At 43.5% G+C, this 24,812-nt stretch overlaps 1 protein-coding gene across 2 annotated transcripts in view; it reads right to left on the reverse strand.

Annotated features, from left to right (window-relative positions):
- Positions 1 to 21,456, reverse strand: part of MNAT1 (MNAT1 component of CDK activating kinase) — a 140,946-nt gene extending 119,490 nt beyond the window's left edge. For both annotated transcript variants that reach the window (XR_014466189.1, XM_083166298.1), the window contains exon 1: positions 21,246 to 21,456. Coding sequence is in view for 1 of the 2 variants with exons in the window: in XM_083166298.1 (XP_083022424.1) it covers positions 21,246 to 21,334 (89 nt within the window). In the remaining variant the exon portion in view is untranslated. The remainder of the gene's footprint in view (positions 1 to 21,245) is intronic.
- Positions 21,457 to 24,812: the final 3,356 nt, after the last annotated feature.

Below are 24,812 nucleotides of genomic sequence, written 5' to 3' on the forward strand. Positions count from 1 at the left end.
CATTCACTGCATGTCCCCCACCCTGCCATCCATTCACTGTATGTCCCCCACTAAGCCCCCTTCACTGTATATTCCCATAGACTGCCCCTCTTTTGCTATATGTACCCCATTCACTGTATGCTTCCCCCCCCCCCTTATATGAATGTCCATCACTCTGTTCACTGTATGTCCCCCAGCCTGACCCTCCTTCACTGTGGGCGGTATTCAATGAGGCTGATTCGCCATGTTTTTATGGCGATTTTGTGCTGTAAGGCGAATTTTTTACTAAAACGGTGAATCACCCTATTCAATGACCAGATGGCGAATACATTTCCAGGTTTTTTTCGCCATGATTCACCGAGTAGCAATCGCTATCTTTTTATGGTGAAGTGAAATGTGAACTTTTAAAATAAAGTGTTTTGTTTTTTACATTTGGTGTAAAAAAATCAGGAATTTTATTCTGAGGAGGGGCATGCTATTTTTATTCATGTGCTGTAAGCACATGAATATATATTTAATTAAAAAAAATGTTGTTTGTTTTTTTTGTTTGTTTACACAGACCAGCCAGCAGGGGGCCGGGAGCCGAGCCGCTCATTAGATATTCATATATTCACTGCACCCGATCATTACATATGCATGATCGGGTGTAGTGAATATACCCGGTCCCCTGCTGGCACCCCCAGGGGGCAGCCTGTGCTGCCTGGCTCCCGGGGAGCCCACCTCCCCCCCACAAACGTTCTGGGGCAGGCAGGGAGACTTCCATCTCCCTGCCTGCCGCCGTCCTCAGGCTCCCTGCGGCATCGCCGCAGGAGTTAAAATTTGCCGGTATGGGGCAGCAAGCCCCTGACTCGTTGAATACTGGAGCCGGCGAGGCTCCGGAACGCGGCGAGCAGTGGCGAGTGTGCAGCGAATCCTAAACAGGATTCGCTGCACATAGCCAAAATGCTCATTGAATACTGCCCTGTATGTACCACATACTGCTTCCCTTCACTGTATACTCCCCTGCAGGAGACCGATGTTTAGGCTCCCGCCCTCCTCCGCGCCGCTTTTTACGCGAGCAAGCTTCCCCTTTGCTGCCCCCTTCTCGCACACTGCTGTCACTGTGATCATGGTGGAGGGTGATATATGATTGCAGCAGCAGTAGTTGGAAACATACTCATCTGAAAGACGGCAAACACATATCACAGTGGCAGCTGGCACCCCCGCAAGGTAAAGTCACGCTCACCAGGCTCCCACCTCTAGAGTCCCGTGCTGTGCATCCTACGTCAGCCTCCAGCTTGAGGCTGCAGGCCGCTTGAAGTGACATCACGGGCCTCAATTGGCCCCAGGCCCGGACTTTGGACATACCTGAGCTAGGCAATCAGCGCTATATACTTTAACCGAAGACAAGATACATTTACCATGAAATAAAAGTCTAACTATAATTAAATGGGATAATTTATCTAGACACGTGTAGTCCAGAATTACTGCTGCTCGGTAGCAGACCTGAACATTAGGACTGATTCAGAATTGTTTTCCCAACTCTGCATAGCACATAGCTGTGTCAATATCCCCTTATTGAACATTGCCTAAATCAGGGGTTCCCAACCTTTTGTCTCTCCCACACCCCTTCATTAGACTTTTCATTTAGGAGCACCCCTCCTCTCGATTTGAAATATCCACAGTATTTAGTAGGAGTGGTAGGAGTAGTGTGCGGTCAGGAACCAGGCTGGCTGCTGGCGGTGTACTGTCTCTGGGGTTCCTGCTAATGCCTGTAGGATTAATGCTGCCGCTTCCTCCACCCGTGTCAGCACGGGCTGATGATCGCCGATGTCTGAGGGCAGCGTGTATAGTTCCCAGTGGATTGCTGGTCGGGCAAAAGCATGAGGGGATGTGGACGACACTGCAGAAGTGACTTCTTCCACCATCGGAAGACTACTTCTTCTTCTGCCATTACCAATATAATTTTTTAAGTACCCCAGGTTGGGAACCACTAACCTACATGATTATAGCCCATTCATGATTTTTCAAATGTAAATAGAAATGCAACTGAAATGTGTATGAGTCTGCATATGCTTTACTTGCTTACACTTGTATGTAGAGCATCCTCAGTGCTAAACCATGCAAGTTACATTCAATAAACAAGCAGCTGGTCAACTGTGCGCCAGTGTTAAAGTCATTGTAAGGAGCACTGATAAGCTGGCGACAAAGGCAGAAATTACAGAGGTAGTAGTAACTTCTAAATATAATTTACGGAGGGAAAAAGGGAGCGGAGAATTTCTTCTGGAAAACTAGACAAGTAAAGCCCCCAATTTACATGGGGTGCCTTAGGGCACTTGCAGGGGTGTCCTCGGTTGCTGGTTTAGTACTTATATTATTTATAGTCAATATAATGGGAAGAGGCAAGGGTTTTGCCTATTACAAAATTTGTGGACAATCAGAAGGGAATCCTATAGCAATTAAGATCATTGTAAAGTCTTTAAGTCACCATCAATGGTTTTCAAGACAGATCTAGGACTAAATATAATAAAAGTAATTGAAAACTGAACTTTATTTACTTTGGAATTTCTTGCGTTTCTGTCCAAGCTGAGGAAGTTGTTTACCAGTGTTTCAGCCGTGTCAGAAAATGTAGGTTACAGGTCCATGAATGCACATTATTATGTTGTTAATGAACATTTATTATCATCATTTATTAATACCACCACGGTTCTGCAGAGCCTAACATGATATGTAAATGAACAAAAACAAGAAAACAACTACTTACAGTACAAGGCAATTAAAAGGTGGCCATACACTACTTTGATTTTGCCCAATTCTGGAGGCATCGGGCAGTGAAATCAGACAAATCGCAGGCGTTTTAGATCCGCTCCGATGCAGGGTCCCATGCGCATCGGATTGGAGCCCCTACAATACATCACAAGTGCTGCATGTAGGTTTTGTTAAATCTGGCAACACTTTCTGGGATTACATGCAAAAGGACCACATGCGATCTATCCTTCCCCTCGGAGAAGTTGCACAAGTGTATGGGGGCCTTCAGAACAAGTACATGGGAAATAAAGACAATTGCATCAGGGGACAAGGCACCTAGGGTTAGTTCTTTGTCTAACCCTTATACATATTCTAAGATTGTTTTTTATATAAATTACTGAAGAATTATAGCGCAAAAAGAGGATGTGCAGCTAGGGTGTCAAACAAACATAGTGCTTGTCAATCACCAATGAGTAGCATTCGTGGAAAAAGAATTGTGAACACCCTTAAGCGCTACCTCCTGTTCTACCAATTGTTTCGTCTTGTCTCTCCAAAAACATTCAGATTGTGGGGTGTATGGCGATTGTTTTACAGATTATAGGAAAATCCCTTATCTGGAGATCTAAGGAAATACAGAGCTATGTTCTTGAAGTTATGTATTCCTACTTTGTCTGCATGTGTATATGAGTAGAACAGGAGGTAGCGCTTAAGGGTGTTCACAATTCTTTTTCCACATATTCTAAGATTAGGCTTTGAGAACACTCTTGGAGAAATACTCAGTTCCTGTGAAGCCTGGAAATTAACACTTCAACAAGCTCATCTAACTGTATTTATTATACAATTTGATGAGCGCGCGTGTGTGCATATATTTTTTTTTTATTTAGCTTTTGACGGTGATATTCCTTCTAATACAGCGTGAGTGCCACTTGACTTTTGCTGTTCTATGTCACTCAAAGTGTGGTTTAAACAAATACATTTAAGACCCAAAAGAGATTTAGGGGGGTACTCAATCTGAGGGTCACGGCAGTCGAGCTTGCTCGACCGCCGTGACACAGTCCCGTTCTCGGTCAGCTCGACCGAGAACAAGCAGGTGGGATTCAATGTCCCGCCTGCCGGGGAGCGAAAAGGGGGCGTGGCCAGGAAGAGGCGAGCTACTGCCTGCAGCTCGTCACTTCCCAGCCGTTCTCGGCAGAACGAGCCCGACAGCTAGTGATATCGGGCTTGTTCTGCCGAGAAACCCTGCTCAATGCTGTCTTCCCCGACAGCATTGAATAGGGCACGGCGAGCATCTCCCTGACGGGAGATGCTCGCGGGGGATTGAATATTCCCCTAAATTATCATTAAGGTTTTCCAACTTTAGATTACAGAAATATATATATATGAGTATATATTTCTGCAATCTAAAAATATCAGTTCTGCTTTGTTTGTAGCACAAAAGAATACACCTGCATGAGTTAAGTCAGTACAAGCCAATAAATTCAATGTGCTGCGTAGTTATGAGGGAAGTACTGAACCAGACACTGGACACCACTACCTATGTCTAGAGTCTAGAGTGGTTTGAAAACAATGACACAATGAGAGATCCCCTTTCAAAAAACAAACACACAATTCCCATAGTACGAACGCTTAGCTGCTAGAGTTATACCAAGATGGTTGGATGAATTGATTACAAAAATAATAATTTATTTATTTATTTACAGTTTCTTATATAGCGCAGCAGATTCCGTTGCGCTTTACAATAGTAGACAGTGATAAGACAAACTGGGTAACAGACAGACTTGGAGGTATAAGGGCCCTGCTGCAAGCTTACAATCTATAGTACAATTATCGGTACTCTTTACTTAGATGGGCGCCCGTCGTGGTGATCGCGGGTACATTTATGTCTGGCCGCGACGCGACCGACGCGATGCCCGCGATTTCCCATTGAAACCCATGTTAAACATGGAAATCGTGTCGGTCGCGTCGCGGCCGGCCATAAATGTACCCGCGATGCCCGCGACGCGATGCTCCCGATTTGCCATAGGAATCAATGTTAAAAGGCCTGATGGACACGATTTTACTGTTAAATGCCTCAATGGACCCGATTTGGCCATAGGAATCAATGTTAAATGGGCCACAGAGCCCATTAACCCTTAAATGTCCCCCCACATTTTTAACGCCACCCCACGATCCACGCCAACCCGAAGCGTGGCGAGCGCAGCGAGCCCGCGAGGGGCGGCGGTACGCGTCCTCCGACCTTTTCATGCCCTACTATCCACTAGGGCGTGGAGTGAGAATAGAATAGTGTGGCGAGCGCAGCGAGCCACCGAGCCCGAAGCGTGGCGAGCGCAGCGAGCCCCGCGAGGGGACGCGGATACCTTCACAGTTATACGCGTCCCCTCGCGGGCTTCACAGGTGTCCGTGGCGACGCGGACACCTGTGAAGCCCGCGAGGGGAAGCGTCTACCTGTGAAGGTATCCGCGTCCGCTCGCCACACTATTCTATTCTCACTCCACGCCCTAGTGGATAGTAGGGCATGAAAAGGTCGGAGGACGCGTACCGCCGCCCCTCGCGGGCTCGCTGCGCTCGCCACGCTTCGGGTTGGCGTGGATCGTGGGGTGGCGTTAAAAATGTGGGGGGACATTTAAGGGTTAATTGTGCCTATTTGGGCTCTGTAGCCCATTTAACATTGATTCCTATGGCCAAATCGCGGGCATTGAGGCATTTTACATGAAAATTGCGCTCAATCAGGCTTTTTAACATTGTTCCCTATGGGAAAATCGCGGTCATCGCGGGTAGCAGATTTTTATGTACCCGCGATTTACCCGCGATGCCCGCGATTTTTAGCCCCGACGCCCGCGATTTCAATCGCGGGCGCCCATCTAAGTAAAGAGTACCCAATTATCTATAATAATAATAATTATGCAATAGAATAAAGCAATAGTTTCCATTTCTTGCTGTTCCTTATGCAACACTGTTCGAAAATATCTTTAGTGTAATTGCCAAATATATCTATTTCCTATATATCCACAATTTATACTTGTGAGCAATAATATACACACAAACAAAACACAAAATACAAGCAAAAAGTCGACATGAAAAAGTTCTACATGAGTTCGTGTTGACACTTTTTGCGTCAACACGAGTATGTGGACGCCCCATTAGTGTTCAGCATTCTCTCACATTGCTCGCCATGCTTTGTTACACGTTACCATCCATGTAGGCTTCAATATGGAAAAAAATAATGAAAAATTCCCTCACAAATTAAAAAAAAAAAGTCGACCTTGTACATTTTGACATACTGGCTGTCAACCAAGACATTGTCCACCAGCCATTGGGATACCACTATAAGATCCAATATTAGGCAACTTGGTGGACCTCTGGTGCTGCAGCTACCCAGAAGCAGCCTTCAGGCCAAGAGTTTGGGCAAGTTGTGAAACAGCCAAATAGCGATGAGACCCCAAAGGAGACCAATCAGGCTGCTTGGGGGTTTTGTTTTTCGATATACTTTTTTGCACATTTGTTTCTAACAACACACACACTTGTTTCATAATTGTTGTACTGAAAAAATAAGCATTTCCCACAATAGAGTTCGCAGTGTATATTTCACAGTAGATATTAGCAAACAGCTAATAAATTTCCTGCACAGCACAAATAAGTCACATGGCAACAAGTTATTGAGCAGATCTTCAGAATACTCCAGATCAATTTCATTATAATGAAATGTCACAATTCTTTTCAACAGGCATAAATTATTAGCACTGTAGCAAGATACTTAGCAGATCATTCACAGATGCTGCTTCACTGTAGAGTAATATCAGATAAAAGGATTTCTAAATGATACAGGTAGATTCATTTCACTGAATCCATAAATGCGTCAGGATCAGGCTGATTACATCCCACCAAGAGCCCAATGAGATTCCCTACTATTAGGGCTGGAATACACAATCACAAGCAGTCACAGAATCAAGCAAGAATTTCACTCCAACTGGAGCAATAAGGAGCCAAAACCAAGCTCAGCACAATGGGCCTTATTCTAGTTCACTCTTTGTGACAAAATCCTTCTTAAATGGACAAAACCATGTGCACTGCAGGTGGGGCAAATGTAACTTGTGCAGAGAGAATTAGATTTGGCTGGGGTTTTACTTCAAAGTGAGATCTATATTGCAGTGTAAAAATACAGCAGACAGTATTGACCCTGCACAGAAACAAAATAACTCACCCAAATCTAATTCTCTCTGCACAAGTAACATCTGCCTCCCTGCAGTGCACATGGTTTTGTCCATCTAAGAAGGATTTTGTCCGAAAGTGAACTAGAATAAGGCCCAATAGAACCTAGCCTGCACAGCTGTCTGGTTAACAGGAGGGTTACAAAAAATTCTAAAGGCATGTGGCAGCAATGTATATATTACTGGTACCCCTGCCCACCAATGTATATTTATTGCCCGGTAATATATACTTTGCTGGCACACGCCTTAGAAATTAGTGTAACCCTTTTCTAAATGTCTGCCATCACACCCTTCTCAGTATTCCATAAGTTAACTTCCCTTACTGTGAAGAAACGCTGGGTATGAAACTTCATCTCATCTAACCTTAGTGGATGTCCATGTGTCCTATGTACAGACGTCAAGGTAAACAGATCTTCTGATAGTTCTGTGTATTGCGCCTCAATATATTTATATAGATCAAAACGCCTGATTTCTAACATAAACATATCTAGCTTAGCTAACCATTCCTCATAGCCCAATAACTCCATATCCTTTATCCATTTAGTAGCTCTTCCCTGAATCTTTTCAAGTTCAAAGATGTATTTCTTAATGGAGTGGTGCCCAGAACTGTACAGCCTATTCCAGATGAGGATGTACCAATGATTTATAAAGCGGCAAGATTACACTACCTTCCCTTGCCTCTAGCTCTCTTTTTATGCCAGCTAATAACTTGTTGGCCTTTGCTGCTGCTCCTTGACATTTAGCACTGCAGTTGAGTCTGTTGTCCTCAAATTCTTCTCCATGTATGATTCTCCTAGAATTTTCCCATTTAAACAATAGGTTGCTTGTCTGTTTCTTGTAACAAAACTCATAACCTTACATTTCTTAATATTAAACCTCATTTTCCAGTTTGTTGCCCAACAATCCAGTTTATTTAAGTCGAACTGGAGAGAAGCCACATTACCTAGTGTTCATTCTAGCACCTGCTATCTCTGAAAACCCATGCAGTTCCTCTTCCTTGCCCGGGGTGTCGCTGTCTGCTGTTGTACTTCAAGCCCAGTGTGGTCTGTATATCAGCACTGATATGCAATCCAGACCTGTGCTAAAAACACCAAAGCAGACGGCGACACCCAAGGCAGGGAAGAGGAACTGCATGGGTTTTCAAAGATAGCGGGTGCTAGAATGAACACTATTACCTTACACAATTTAGTATCATCTGCAAAAAAAATCAATCAACACTTTGTTCCTTAGAACGTCTCCTGTTTGTTAATAAAAGTATTTAAAAAAAAAAAAAACCTTCTGGTACTCCACTTAAAACTTTAGACCATTTTGAAAAAGTTCCATTTACCACAATTCTTTGCTCCTTATTCTTCAGCCAATTGCAGAGCTGGTTTCCTTGACCCAGTTCCCACATTTTACCGATCAACCTCATGTGAGAAACTGTATTAACCCTTTGAGTGCCAAGGGAAATTTTACAAAATATATATAAATATATCATAACGACCTGTAAGGTTTACCCGATACACCTTAGCAAAATCTAAGTAAACCAAATCTGCTGCGTTTAAAAAAAAAAAAAGTCACTGTAAGCGCAGCTGGCATTTTTAGCAGCGGATATTTTACACAGCTCACAGCAACATTGGGACTCAAAGGGTTAAGTTATTTTGCATGACCTCACAAATCCATGCTGGTTCCAACACAACTTTCATCTGTACATCTTTTTTTCTTATTTATTTTCTTAAGGGGCATACACACGGGGCAATTTTAGCCAGTTTGCCAATCGATCTGACGGTCAACGGATGTCGGAATATACCATCTGTAAAACGTCCGTAAAGAAATCATACGGATATGAATGATTTTAATGCAACTTGAGTGAATTTGAATAGCATCTTTTAGAGCAAGCACCTCCTTCCGAATGCCTTCTCTTTTTGCTACGTTCATCGCAGAGTTGTCGTCTGAGAGAAACAGTAATGTGATGTGGTTGTGTTTCGCAAGCAATATTTGACAGACATCGCCTTTAAATTAGAAAGCAGGTCATAAAGTCCAGCATGACGCTATATTTAACCCTGCCACATACCTCGCCATGTTGCAAGTGGTTTTAAAAGGAGCACTAAAAATTAAAATGCAAACTGTCTTGCACAAGAACTGCCACTGGTTTCCCCCATTTATAAATTCCAATTCTCCAGGTGGGATTTGGATTAGAAAATAAGATTTTATAAATGTTATGCTGTCAGAGTTTTATTACTTGATTTTCTGATGCAAATTTCAGTGCTATGTATCAATTAATACTAAAAGGACAGGATTACAAGCTCCCACATAACTTTCCTTTCAATGCAATACAATTTAGTAGACAAGGACTATTCTAAAGCTGTGTACACACGGCAGCGATATGGGCTATAATCTCTGGAAATATAGTCGATGGCGACCATATTGCCAGTGATGGGAGTGTGCCCTGGAGATAAATCGCCGGGTGCGCGCTCCTGTTTTCAGCCCCATTCTAATCGCTGGCTGATTACCTCTGCGGCTCCCCCGGCAGAGGTTCCTTTTCATCAGTGACCATCTCTGGTCGCTGATGAAAAAGAGACACTGAGCAATATTTTAGCACCTTTAGTAACTAATTGCTGAAAACTACCAGCAAAACAGTAATAAACCATTTAACACTTCTGAAAAAACCAGGGTTATTGCTGATTAAGTAGTAGTACGTTTATTTATAAGGCGCCACAAAGTGTCCGCAACGCCGTACATAGCAAAAAAAAATTTACAAGGTAACGTACATGGTGTGTTGATAAAGTACAGCATAAATAGGGGTATAGCTGGTAGAACTAAAATCAGCATCAGTTCTGAAGTAGGTGTGGAAATTGTTGAGGAGACTGAAGATTAAGTAGAGGAAGGGAAGAACAGGGCAGGGGCGCTGGTGAGGTAAAGAGGTAGGGTGAGTACGTGAGGAAGGAGGCCCTACTCAAGAGTTAACATACTAAAAGGAGGTGGGTGGACGAACGAAAAACAATGGGATAAGTAGGAACGGATGGAGGGGTAGGGTAGGCAGGATAGGAGGAGCAAAAGAGGTTAGGAGGAGACGGGATAGGCTAATCGGAAGAAGTGGGTTTTGAGGGAGCGCTTGAAGGAGGTAAGGGAATCAGAAAGCCTGATGGGTGGCGGGAGGTTGTTCCAGTGCAGGGGGGCAGCGCGAGAGAAGTCTTGGACATGGGAGTGGGAGGAGGTGATTTAATCTAGGTCAAGGCTCGGTGTGAGAGGGTCCGAACATTTTTTCTAGGTCAAGTGACCTAGGAATCCAACATGGGCTGTGACTAGGGATGCCAATCCCGGGGCATTTATCAATCCTGGGATTCAGGATTGAAAAATGCTCAATCCACGGATTCCTGGGATGGGCTCCCCAATTAAAAAAAAGCCCGGGCCGCCCCACCCATTTACTTTAATAGGCAGGTGCTGCCGGGAGCCAGGCAGGCGGCTTGACCGGGAGGTGCGGCCTGCACAGTGTGACCTCTGATGTCACGCTGCATGTAGCCACACATCCGGGGATGGGAAAAGCCGGAAAACGTCTGAGCAGCTGCTCAAGCACTGCCTGGCATTAGACTGCAAATGTGCAGTCTTATCCCGAAATCCTGGGATTCAGAAAAAAAAAAAAGACACTGCGACAAGACTTGATGCCTGTTTTCAATGAGCTGGGATTTAGGGGGTATTAGTGAGTTGATAGGTGCCACAATGTCAAGCATAACTCACCTGATTAGCCACCGACCAGTATAAGTGGGAGATATATCAATCAATGTTAATGAGTGGAGAAGTTGCCCCATAGCACACAGTTTCTATCATTTTCTAGAATGCAACCTAGAAGCAGATTGGATGCTACAGGCAACTTGTTCACTCGTTACACTGCTTGATGCTTCTTCCCTCAAGTGTCTTAATAGATGGCCAATCCTGGACACTGGGCCTAATTCAGAGATGTACGCTTATGAATTAACACCTGCAAAATTGTACAAAGCTAATGAGCGAAATGATGCCAATTGTGCAGCCACCAGGAACTGGATCTGTGATGCCTCGTGGGGGAGTCTCAGTACAAGTGGCTGCATACATAGACTTATTGACACAGAAGGGCTGCTGGGAGACACTGGCGCCATGTTTTCTGCCTACAGGATCGCAAGTGTAGGCTGGGACACTCCCCAAAAACGTCTGCGACTCGCCTGCATTTTGCTGCCTCTCAACGTCACCCCCCACTGTCAATTATTTCAGTCTTTTATATGGCGCACACCTAGTCCGAAGCTCTGTAAAGAGAATAATTGAACATTCAAATCAGTCCCTGCCCCAGTGGAGCTTACAATCTATGTTCCCTACCACATGTACACGCACACACAGACATTCTAGGGTTAATAAGTTGACCTAACAGTATATTTCCGGATTGTGGGAGGAAACCGGAGTACCCGGAGTAAACCCACGCAAGCACGGGGAGAATATACAAACTCCGCACACTTAGGGCCATGGTGGGGATAGAACCCATGACCTCAGCTCTGCGAGGCAGTAATACTAACCATTACAACGTTTGTGCTGTCAATCGCTTTACTAAATACTGACTGTGAGTAACATTGTTAAGGTACATTGGTGTGTTCGTAGCACTGTACTTACTGAACACTATAAATATCAGCACAGAGTACCCCTCTGAATTAGGCCCATTCTGCAGTTGTGTCAAGCTTCAGGAGTGGTCAATTGACATTTGGCCCATTGACATTTGGTTTCAGTCAGACGCAGAAGTGTTTTTATTAATGTTTGACAACTATCTTAACAGTAATTGAATATCAATATCAAGGCACAAAGGATTAGCAGATACCTCACTACACAAGCTAGATAGTCAGTACCCTATGCAGAAATGTAAGTCTTAAATATAAAAATTAATAAAAATAGATCATATAGGTGTATTATGATTAATACTTTCCTAAATAAGCCACTAAAACAGAAAAGTGTAGAACACATGTGGTGGGTCCAAAATCTAATATTTTCCTTTAATTTCAACAGAAATAACAAGATTAATTAAGCAACTCCTTGTGGGGTTCTGCCAACACATTTCCATCCAGTGACGTAAGTCTACAATCCAGCTTCTGCTTCTTTCAGCAGTCTAGCATCTGCTCCTAAAGCCCGTTCTCTCGGTCTTTGAAGGGTCTGCTGGTTCAGCTGCTAGGCTTTCAAACATCCACTGACTCAAGGGTTCAGCAGCTGAACCTGCAAACTGCTCATACCGCACAGAAGCTGGAACCTTCACGAGATGCTGAGGCTGCCGTAGCAGTTTTCATGAGGGACATTACTGCTGGCACCAGCCAGCAAGTGTTTGTGACTCACTCGGTGAGGAATTCAGGATGGATGGGGTAACGCAGGTGCCCTAGTGAAAATGACAAGCCAAGAGATGGAAAAATAAGAATACGCCATTTGGTATTGACTCTAGCTTAGCATAATGGTAAAAAAAAGTGTCTGGTATTTTGAGAAAAGCTGTTGGAGTTATTTCAGATTTAAACATATTTGTATACTGGGGTAATTGTTCCAAGGAACAAAACATATCTATGCTGGGCTCTAAAACGCACATATGAAGACATAAAAGCTCACCTTTAATAATAACTGTAAAACATATAGAAGGAAAGAAATATTGAAGACCGCAGGATATTATAAAAGCGGTGTAAAATTTGATATTTAGGTCTAAAGGTGTGTACACACAGTGCGATATTGGGTAGTAAGTTAGTCAAAATTGCTCAGTGGGCCTAACTGAGTAGCGCTCGTTTGCTGCTTAGAGAGTGGCTTAACATCGTCCGCCTGAATGCCCAGCGATATCAAATCGATATCGATGGCTGCCAAATCGCACTGCGTGTACACAATATAAGGTACCAGGTTTATTGATTGAATATTGACCTGAACCAGGTCTACGTAATAATGCACCTAAATAACTCAATTCAGTTGATTGAAAAGTCCATAAAAAAATGTTTGCACCAATTTTCAGATTCTCCACAGTTGCTGAATCAAACAGATGTACAAGTCCCCAACGCGTTTCGTCTCAGACTTCATCAGGGACATAACTTATGGAGATACCATTAACATGTGATAATTAAAAACATCCGTGTATTCAATTGTAGGAGGACACTGATACCTTATCGCACTAGAACCGGCATGTCCTGCGAAAAATTATGTCCACTATAAAGTGAAATATAAATACCTCTAGGAATTCCGTGTGTTTGCACATAGGCATGTTGTTCGGGATACAGTCTGTTTGGTCTACCTAAAGACCACTAGGTTGACATGGGTCTAGGTTGACATGGGACATGGTCAACAGGTCGACATGTCTAGGTCGACAGTCAAAAGGTCGAAATGGGGTTTTTGACTGTTTTTTGAGCCAACATGGGCCGACAGGCGGTATTTCATGCCCTACCATCCACTATGGCGTGGTGGGAGAATAAAATAGTGTGCAGAGCACAGCGAGGCACCGTGCCTGAAGCATGGCAAGTGCAGCAAGCACTTAATCCTGTGTAAATGTTGACTGTGATGACATTCGAGGAAAAAAAAACAGTGAAAAACCCCATGTTGACCTAGACCAGGTTGACCTAATGACATGTCAACCTTGCAATATGTCAAACCTATTGGTGTCTACCATACAATCCATACCCTGTTCTTCTACTTTAGCTTTTGATATACAGGCACTCATTTGGTTTATACATGGGTAGTTGTTGCCAGTGGTTCTAAAATATTTGTCCTTCTGAGTGATATATTTTATTATATTGTCAATAATAAGCAACCAATGATGTCACAAGTTGCGCTAGAGCCGTTTATTTCAATTAACTGCAACATCCAACATAATAACAGATCAATTATCCAGAAACACCATTTCTTACATATTTGTAAACTGTTATTTGTCTGTTTGTCTGGTATGCATTCGGACACTGTTGAACCGATTTGGCCAAAGCAAGGTGGCTTGATTAGGTTCGCGGCCAATAAGACCCCTAATCCCGACCCGGGGGGGTTTCAGGGCCCTAAAAAGGGGTCCAGCCACTACAAAAAGTGAGTCAGGGAAGCAAGATATGTAAAAGTTGCATATCATAGTGGGTAGAGGATATGGTGTTTAAGAAAATAAAATGTGCTGAGATTCGGGAGCGGACCACAGAGAGGTGTATGCCAGGCACACCATGGGCGTGGGTCCAGTATACACTCAGACAATGTTGGACAGATATGGATGAAACCAACATGAGGTGACTTAATTGGGTCCATATTAGGTTCACGACCACTAAAACACTCAATCCCAACCCCCATGGCCCAAAAAGAGGTCCGGCCAGCAAGATATGTCAAAAGTTGCATAACATACAGGGGGGTAGAGGCCATGTGGATTAAGAAAATAAAAATGTGGTCAGATCCAGAAGCCGGCTACAGAGAGGTGTATGCTGGGCACACCATGGGCATGGGGGGCATGTTCAGGGCCTTCTGCTGGATGGATTTGGATGAAAACTTCAGATGAAAGTAGGCAGCCACCTCCTGGGTCTGTTAGAGCTGTCAAGCTTAAAAACAAGAGAAGGATGAAGTTCCAGTAATGCTAATTGCACAACCAAACCCGAGCAACGCCAGGTACCACATTCAAATACCATAAAATAATTAACATTATATTCATATTGCTGCATGAATGAACATTGACCAACCACATTTCACAAAACTTCCTGCTACTGACAAATCTTAAGACTAAACGGGAATGTAAAAAAAAAAAAAAAATCACTATTAAGAAGGAGACAGTAGTTAAGGCCGAATAAAGACGTGTCCATCCAGTTTAATCTTGGTTAGTGTGTATGATCCATTTGCTACACCCCTTATTGTTGTGTATTCAGTTATTTAAGAGTTATTTTAAGAAAGATTATGATTGTTGTTTGTACCCGATTGTTTTTACCCAATAGATGTTTGTCCAGCCTTATTTTAAACGTAATTATGGTGTCTCCCGACACCAACTCTCCAGGAAGAGGGTTCCACAATTTGGCTGCCCTGACGATAAAATCTTTTTTCCTCTAGTCTAAACTCATGCCCACGTGTCAGAGTCCTTCCTCAAAGCGAAAACGTTGCCTGGCAGTTCCTTATATTGGCCCCTGATATATTTGCACATATATTACCTTGCACATGAGCTCTTCTTACAACATAGATTTATGTTTCTGGCATTTATGGACATAAAATAGTGCTGATGACAGCAAGCAATCAAATTCATAATGTCGCCATGGTTAAAAGGATGCGATCAGGAAAATTTAGGGATCGGCATGATGGCGAAGCCATACTATAAAAATGTACTTGCAGCAAGTTGGTTGTTAGCCTAATTTGCCAAACCCCTTCTGATTGTCCTCACACTTTGAAATGGATACAATTTTATCAGAGTGTGTGTGTGTTGGTAGTGGTGGGGTATTCAGAAGTGAGTTTTGTATTTAAATTCACAGGACTTCTCGTCAGCTTGAGGAGATAAATAAGATGTATGTATATATATATATATATATATATGCCATCAAATTAGTCCTCTGAAAATCAAAAACCAACTCACCACCAAGTATTAATGGATCAATTTAATTGTGTGTGAGTTGGTTCCTGCAGGTCAATCTCACAGTGAACTCCACTGCAGATTTCATATGTAGTCTAATTGTAAACTCATAATGCTTTTTCAGAAGGAAGCTTTTCCTACTCTTATTTAAACTATCTTCTACTCCATACTCACATTGATGGCATTAAATCCCTGTTTTCTGCCACCCTGATGCTTATTACAGTTTTGTTTTTTGATGCAGAGGTTTATGGACCTTGTATTAATCCTATTCTGTCTTTCACTGTAATATGTCTGTGTGCTTTTTTTACCTATTTGTTTCTGTACGCTGTAATCGGGCAATGCAGATCACTAACCTGCCAATAGAGATGTCAGGTTTCAGGTGACTTTCTCTAAAAAGCTCAATAATGGGTTAATTAATATGGGACAGGTTCATGGAGTATTGGAAGGAAAGGGGTTTTTGAACTTTACAACAGAGCAAAAAAGAAGGGTTAGTAAAACCTAGGGTTAGGCTGCAGGGGTGGAAAGCACCCCCCCCCCCCCCCCCCCAGCATTAATTTCTCCCAATTTGTGGCTTTTCAAGGGGCGGGGCTAAAGATGCAAATTGCGTACTTTAGCCCCCTCCTCAGAGCCCCGCGAATTTCAGAATTTCCCGTATTGGTGACCCCCCCGAAGTGCTGCTGACAGTCTCCTCCCCGAGCTTCTCCCGGAGAAGAAACTTTAAAAGTAGGCAACCCTGATGGAAAGGTAGGATTAGGTGGTGGGGTACAGGGGTTAGCATTAAGCATTAGCACGGAGGGTTGGCGGAGAAGCTTAAGTATACCTACCTGCATCAGGTGCTGGCATTAGCTGGTGGGGAATACTGTCATCCGTATGTATCCCGGCAGGCATGCGGAAGTGATGAAGAGACTGATGTTTAGCCTGATTAGGTATGGAAACGTATTCCATGGGTAGGAGTGAAAGAAGCCTTGGAGGCAGCATGAGATGTACTTAGCAATAGGAAGCAGAGGCATCAGATAGCATAGAGTGGGTGGAGGAGAAGAATTCTGTAAGGCCTAAACATGGGATGCGGTCATTTGGTCTACAGCATTATGGTAGATAGTCATTAGGTCGACACCATTAGGTCGACATGGGAAAAGGTCAACATGGGTCTAGGTCAACATAGGAAAAGGTCGACATGGTTCTAGGTCAACAGGTCATTAGTTCAGCAGTCAAAAGGTCGACATGGGTTTTTCCCCGTTTATTGAGCCGACAGGCGGTATTTCATGCCCTACCATCCACTAGGGCATGGTGGGAGAATAAAAATAGTGTGCCCGACGCATAGAGAGCAAAGCGAGGGGATGTGGTGCACGTTAAACTGTGTCCATGTCGACTGTGTTGACATTCAAGTAAATAAAAACAGTGAAAAACCCCATGTTGACCTTTTCACTGTCGACCTAAACATTGTCGAACTAATGACCTTTCTACCTACACCCATGTCGACCTAATGACTGTCGACCATCATGCTGTAGACCAGGGGTGGGGAACCTTTTTTGTGCCAAGGGCCGTTTGTATGGGGAAAAATCTTTTGGGGGCCATATTTAAAAATTTCTCTTACAAATTGTCCTGCTGCAGCAGTCCCACACTCCGGCGGCGGCTGCTGCTTAATAGGGCTGACAGTCTCCGGCTGCTGTTGATTAAGAGGAATCTCGCAAGAACTACCGACCTCTCACGAGAATTCCCCTGTACTTGACTCCTGGCAAAGCTGCCAGGCGGGTGGGAGGGCCACTCAGACCGGCTACGGGGGCCGCATAGGGCCCCGTGCCTGAGGTTCCCCACCCCTGCTGTAGACCAAATGATCCCAACCGTAAGCATATTGGTTCAATACAACAGGAAACTAGAAAGGTCTTGAGAACCTGACTACATGTACCAGGTAAAACATCTGACAATTATTAATTATCAGCAGTTTCTTATATAGCGCACTCATATTCCGCAGCGCTTTACAGAGAATATTTGACCATTTACATCAGTCCCTGCCCCAGTGGAGCTTACAATCTATATTCCCTAGCACATATACATGCACACACAGACATTCTAGGGTTAATTTTTGGGGGAGCCAATTAACCTACCAGTATATTTTTGGATTGTGGGAGGAAACTGGAGTCCCCGGAGGAAACCCACGCAAGTACGGGGAGAAAATACAAACTCCGCAAAGTTTGGGCCATGGTGGGTATTGAACCCATGACCTCAGTGCCGTGAGGCAGTAACCATCCGCACTGCCCAGATTACACTGATAGCCTGTCCTGTTGTGCTGCAGAAAGAGAACTAGCGTTACTTGCACCTTAGCTGAGAAACGCTGTAAGAAAGATCTGAATGAACAACCTGGCTTAAACCAGCTCCTAGATACATCATCAACTATGAATTATTTATGGTTACTGGAAACTGAACTACAGCCAAGCATGTGCCGTGCTTTGTCATATCATACGAAGAGCTTTCTCAATGTAAGGCAATGATACAGGTCGATTTCAGTCACTTCAGTCTACACCAGGCCTGGCCAATCTGTGGCTCTCCAGCTGTTTGGAAACTACAAGTCCCAGCATGCCCCGCTAAAGTTTTGCTATTAGGGATTGCTAAACAGTGGCAGGGCATGCTGGGACTTGTAGTTTTCCATCAGCAGGAGAGCCACAGGTTGGCCACCTGTGCTATACAGTGGACCTCACTCACAAGGTATGCAAAGTGCTCAGCACAACACAACTTATCTTTGGACTGATGCAGAGACTGCAGCTATCGCTGATAATGGTTGATGCTGTGTTATCAGGAGACCCTTGCATAAGCTATAGAAGTGCATTTACAGAAGTGGACAGACCACTGTACAACTGCTTGTTGGTACAATTAAGATTTTGGTTAGTCAAGTAATTCGACATCATGAAATACACTTCTGTGCTCACATAAGTTATTAGTCTACACCAATTTAGAGTTTGCAAGTCCTACAGTATAAATACCTGTAAAATACAGGTTGAGTATACCTTATCCAAAATGTTTGGGACCAGAAGAATTTTTCTGTATTTCAGGAGAATTTTTATATTTCAATCATATATCTTTAGGTATCTTGCATTTATGTCGTACAAACACATGAAAAACACACAAATATATTTTATTTGTGCATAACATAAGGTTTCAAAACATGAAACAAGTTTGTGTACTATCTCGGGTAATGAATTTGAATGCTAAACAATAATTGTCTTGCACATATTTAGTGCCAGTTACATATCATGTCCCCAGTAGTGCCAGTTACATATCATGTCCCCAGTAGTGCCAGTTACATATCATGTCCCCAGTAGTGCCATTATAGATGTCCCCAGTAGCTGTTTTAGCAAGAATTTTTTTCTTTTCACTTTCTGGAATGTATGGTTTTTGGAATAATTTGGATAAGGGATATTTGATAAGGGATACTCAACCTGTAAATGATTACAAATGCCCCTCTCCACCCTCGGTCTCCATCTTTCTTTAGTGGTTCCCAAACTTTCTTGAATCACAGCACCCTAGATTATCAGCATTTTGGCACAGCACCTCTATGCTAAAATCTTTTATTTAAACTTTGGAAATAAAATGAAGTCAATTGTGCCTACCAATTATCCGTAGGGTCAGTTACAGTATATGGCAGTACAGGTTAAGTATCCCCTGTGCATCCCATATCCGAATTATTCCAAAAAACGTGGTTTTTTTTGGATCAATTAGAATTCCCCCCCCCCCCCCCCCACCTAACCCTTGTTTTAGACTTACCAAGTCCCCCGGCATCCACAGCAGGCCTTCAGCATCCTCTCCGGCGGTCCCAGGAGTGCTTTGCGCGAGTGTGCACTGGTGACGTCACCGGCGCGCCTGGGAAATCACGCAAAGCACTCCTGTGACCACTGTAGACTGTGCTGAAGGCCTGCTGTGGACTCTGGGGGACAACGTGGATGCCAAGGGACCACCAGGGGACAGGTAAGTATGCCTAAAAACAAATTATTCCAAAAACCGGAAAATTCCCTTATTCGGATTGCTCATGGTCCCGAGAATTTCGGATAAGGGATACTCAACCTGTATGTAGTTGTGCTTGTGATTGTACACATGTTTTACGATACACAGCTACTAGCACAGTTTTGCCCATCACTTGGACAAAAAATAATTTGATTCTTTACAACCAATCCTGTGCACCACAGGGTACCTAGGCACACAGTTACAGAACCGCTGGCTTAAAGGAAACTTGTCATCCAACACTTTGCGTTAACAATCATTGACCCCGTTCCGTATGACAACCTGCATCCATGCAGCGACGTCAAGCCGGTTGCCAGAGGCAGGGTCGAGCAGCGGCTGACAGTGTTCAGCGACGCTGCCCAGACCCAGGACACAGCGTGGTGGGGTTATTTTTAGGTAGCACTCCCCCTAAAAAACACCACTGAAGGGGTTAAAAGCCAGGTCCTTCCTTTAGCTTTCCTGTCCTAGTGCTCTTTCTAGTGCCGCGCACCTTTCAATGCCAGTGGAATTCCTCTTTCCGGCCTAGGGGGTCGCTCTCTGCTTTGGTGCTTCTTGCAGAGTCTGTTATGTATTTCAACACTGATATACAGACCAGACTGTGCTAGATGCATCAAAGCACAGAGTGACACCCAGGCAGAAAAGAGGAACAGCCGGGGTTTTGAAAGGTGTGGGGTGCTAGAATGAACATTATTTGCTATGACCACATGAAAATTACATACAAAATGTAACATGATTCTGATGTGGTGAAATTATATTACTTTTCATTTGATTTCAGAATAAAATCATATATAATTCATGAACATTGTACTGCTATGATCACAAGGCATACCTTCCAATTTTGTTCTGTTTGGAATGGATACCAGCCGTACCCGGAAAGTGACAGAGTCACTGGAAAGGCGGGCATGACCTTGGGTGGAGGGGCCTACAGCTGCAACCCCCATTTCCTTCATTTTGGGGGTGTGCTCAGCCAGAGCAGAAGTGATCACTGGCTCCTGCACAGAACACTGCGACCCCGTGGTTGGGACAGCCAGACAGTGTCCAATTAGCAGGAATCAGTACATTGGGAGGTTATATCACAAGGAGTGCAGTCATATCGTCGACATTTAGACTGTCAACATCATCTAACGGTTACATAATTTCAACAGCCAATTTTGAGTTAAGGTAGATTAGGCTACACATTGAAAGTGCTGTTGACATTCTATCAACACCCCACAGATATGCCTAGACCAGTGTATGAGGTGTTGTGAAGTATATTTTATATATCTATCTCTACACCATGCAGAAACAGATATATATATATATATATATATATATATATCAATAAACTCCTACCACATACATAGGAAAGTACATCATATAAACACACTCCTTACTAGTACAATGTGAACTTGACATGCAAATGCATTATGGCCACTACGGGGTGAATTCAAATAAACAAACCCTACGAGTCCATGCAGCTATACCTACAGTATGTGTGAGGTCGACAAGTTCACGATGTTGACAGTAGATATAGGACTACGTCCTGGGAGTGCGGGGTGAGATTGTGCTTCATAGTGGGAAAGATGAAGTGATGTCTCCCATGCAATTATCCTCCCATTGCGGATAACTGAATTCCCCTATGAGTTATTTTATACTCAGTATCCACTGTATTACTGTCTTTTATGTAGTGTGGAACTACTAGTCCCAGCATGAACTGTCTAGACTTCTGCAACACCTGGAAAGCCACAAGGTTGACAGCTATAGAGACATCATGCAGTGACTGCAGGACACACAGACACCCCTCAGGGTACAGACTGCATACGGGTCAGACTTACAGAGTGTGTCCACACACGTTCACCATCAGCTTCAAGGAAGGGTTGCGGTATTTGGTGGTCTTACACCGCGGGCAGCCCAGATCATCCATGTCTGCTAAAGCCAACCGAAGCCTCTGGCGGCGTGGTGTGCTGCAAACACCGTACCCCACAGGAACTGGCCCTGACACATTGGTTCCGCTTCTCCTCGGCGTCTCTGCACAGCCACTGTCAGTGTCAGTAAGAGGCGAGCCTGAAAGACAGGCAGCCTTATTGATTTCCCCAGGTCCGTCCGCTACAGACCGAGTTAGTAGTCATTGTTCTCCAAATACTTACTTTGTGATAATCCAATTTATTTCATAATCACGAGTGCTAATATAATCCTTATTAGAATACGGAAAATATGTCTGAATTGCTGACTGTAGCTGATTATTTATTTATAACTACATATATACAAATAAATAAATATGTTATTTTTGGTGCGAGTGGGTCGATTAAAATGTAACTTTTCTCAAATAAATGTCAACTTTTTCTCAATCTAGAGATAGATTAGCTAACAATGCCCAACATGATAATACTGGCACTGATACAGAGCTTCACTCGACTTTGAAGCCTGGAAATTAATAAAGTTGCCCATATATTTATACAATATGGCCCTTTTGCAAATGATTTCGAACCATTGGGCCGATAAATCCTGTGAAAAATGCCATATCGTATGTGATTTACATCCGATTCCAAATCCCAACACCCTTTAAATCGGATTCGGAGATCGCCATTGCCAGGGCCATCTTAACAGCATTATAGGCCCCTGGGCAAAGCAGTGCAGTGGGGCCGGTACTTGTTTCCTATCTGGGCGCCCGCTACGTTAATTGCGCACCATGCTATTCTCCGTATAAAAATCGGATCGCATCGCATCGGATACCACAAATGCACATACACGATATTGAACGATGCGATGCGATCTGATTTTGTTCCCGCTTTTATAGGACGTTATTGTAGAAGAAAATAGTGTGTGCAGTTCAACTTCAACTGTCTCCATGTTGACTAATGGCAATTTACCGCCCCATTACCAACGACACCACCACTATCCACGTGATCCCGAAGCGTGGCGAGCGGCGGCGGTACGCGTCCTCCGACTTTTTCATACCCCCACTATCCACGTCGGCGTGGAGAATAGAATAGTGTGGCGAGCGCAGCGAGCCAGCGAGCCCGAAGCGTGGCGAGCGCACGCGGGGGGCTCGCTGCGCTCGCCACGCTTCGGGCTCGCTGCGCTCGCCACACTATTCTATTCTCAACTCCACGCCAACGTGGATAGTGGGGGTATGAAAAAGTCGGAGGACGCGTACCGACGCCCCTCGCGGGGCTCGCTACGCTCGCCACGCTTCGGGATCACGTGGATAGTGGTGGTGACCAGGGCCTGAAATGGTTATTTAAAAAAAAAAAAAATTCATTCAAATAAAATATTTGAATGAAATAAATGTGATCCGATACAAAATGTAGTCGGATCGGACGCCATCGTACAGCATTGTGCACCGCATGCGATGCGATCCGATTTAAAATGAAATCGGATCGGATAGCATCGTATGCCATCGTACATCATCGAGTACCGAATCCGATGCGATGCGATCCGATTTCATTACGGTGCTGTACGTAGAAAACCTGGGCGCCCAGATAGGAAACAAGTACCGTGGGGCCCTACATACATGTGCCTTTCTTAGAATATATAAACCTTTGCCACCTTGATAATTGCTTCAGTGTCTTTTCCCCTGGTGCAACTATCCATTTAACCATGTACTTGTCCTAAACTGTCTTGTACTGTAATTTGTTATGTGTTTTTGATTATAACTATGCTCTGTAAAGCGCTGCGGAATCTGTGCGCTATATAAGAAACTGTTAATAAATAAATAAATATCTATATACCTATGTACATACATATATAGGTCTATAGGTCTGTGTATACAGTGATATCCATTCATTATCTGAGTGACATCCATTTAGTATGAAAACTGTAGAGACCACTGTTTTTCTGTACTCCTTGTGAGCTGCCTGTTGCAGTACATCACTGCTAATATTGAAGATTTGCCTATACCATCTAATAGGATTTATATTGCCCCTGATGAAGTCCTGAAGGACAAAACCCGTAGGGTTACGGACTTTTCTATATGTGGCACATCTTGTTCTAAATAGTTGGATGTTGAAGTCATTAATAGAAAAATCATATTTGAAGAACCCAATGAACTGTTTTCTGGAATAAATGTATTTGTTTTTATAACTGATTTTATAGGATTTTTATATAATTAGTACAAAGCCACTAAGAACTGGGTATCGGTGAAAATATCTACAGCACACCTCTATTCTTCACACATTCTGTCCCTTCAGTTCCTTTGTTAACAGCAATGTTCTATAGAGGTGGTGCTGCTCTACTTTGAAACACAATACAAGGGCCACACAGTCCATATATATATATATATATATATATATATATATATATATATAGTATATATCGTGAGGAAGGTGCGGCACCCTTGACAAGGTATGTCCAATAAATGTTGTTTCTGTTTGGTTATTTGTAGGCTTGGTTTTTCCCAGCCATGCACACAGGGAAAAACCATTTGTAATCACCATTGAATAGTTGTCCGCCATGTTCGAAGCGCCGTGTAAGTCTAGAGTGTGATGGCCATGGGGAAAAGAAGGTCGCTACTGACATCATTTGCCCTTCCTCCCCAAGGCCGGGTAATGCCTGTGTTTTCCAGGGCACTTCCAGAAAAAGCTGGCGTGCCGTCTGCCAGATGTCAATCACCTTGCATACGGCCATCACTGGCTTTGTTTGCAGGGGGACTCTGCACATGTGAACTGCGTACCGTGCCCATGCAGGGTCGTTCCATAATGGCTCAGGCTGTGAATTTGCTTCCCAGTGAGAGAGTCTGAATCAGGCCCTATGTGTTAAGAAAACATGTATACATCAATGGAGGAAACAGATCTTCTGAGTCTATAAATAATTCAGTATTTCTTTATTATTAAATTGATGTAAACTGTAAGCAAAAATAAAACACTGACATGGCAATGGATTGGACAGCATCTATATATTTCATAGCTGAGTCCCAAGAATCCGAATCATTTGCAGTAGCAGAGCATCCTGTCTGTCACTGGGATATACCACAATTAGTGGTTACGGCCTAGATCAGGAAGGAAGCCCTATCATATTCACACAATGTGAGATGGAATTATGTCTCCCAGTAGAGAAAGAGATAGAATAAGTACAATAGTGTGCTGGCAATAAACAGCTAGCAGCACTTAGGACCAGAAGTGATAAAGTGGAGAGTGATAAACAACCAGCCAATCAGCTCCTACCTGTCATTTTTCAAACCTAGTAACATGACAGGTAGGAGCTTATTGGCTGGTTGTTTATCAATTTCCATTGTATCACTTTTTAAAGCTTGATCTATCTGGCCCTAAGTCTAAAACAGTGGGGCACATTTATGAATCCCCTGTTAATGGCGTTCAATACTTTTATCAAAAGAAGCACAATAGTTTTTTTTTTAATACAGAGAGATAACAGGGTTATGGCACGTCCACCTGTATACTTAAACA

The sequence above is a fragment of the Crinia signifera genome, chromosome 12, assembly GCF_055691185.1.
Source record: "Crinia signifera chromosome 12, ASM5569118v1, whole genome shotgun sequence".
In the NCBI taxonomy this organism is placed as follows: domain Eukaryota; kingdom Metazoa; phylum Chordata; class Amphibia; order Anura; family Myobatrachidae; genus Crinia; species Crinia signifera.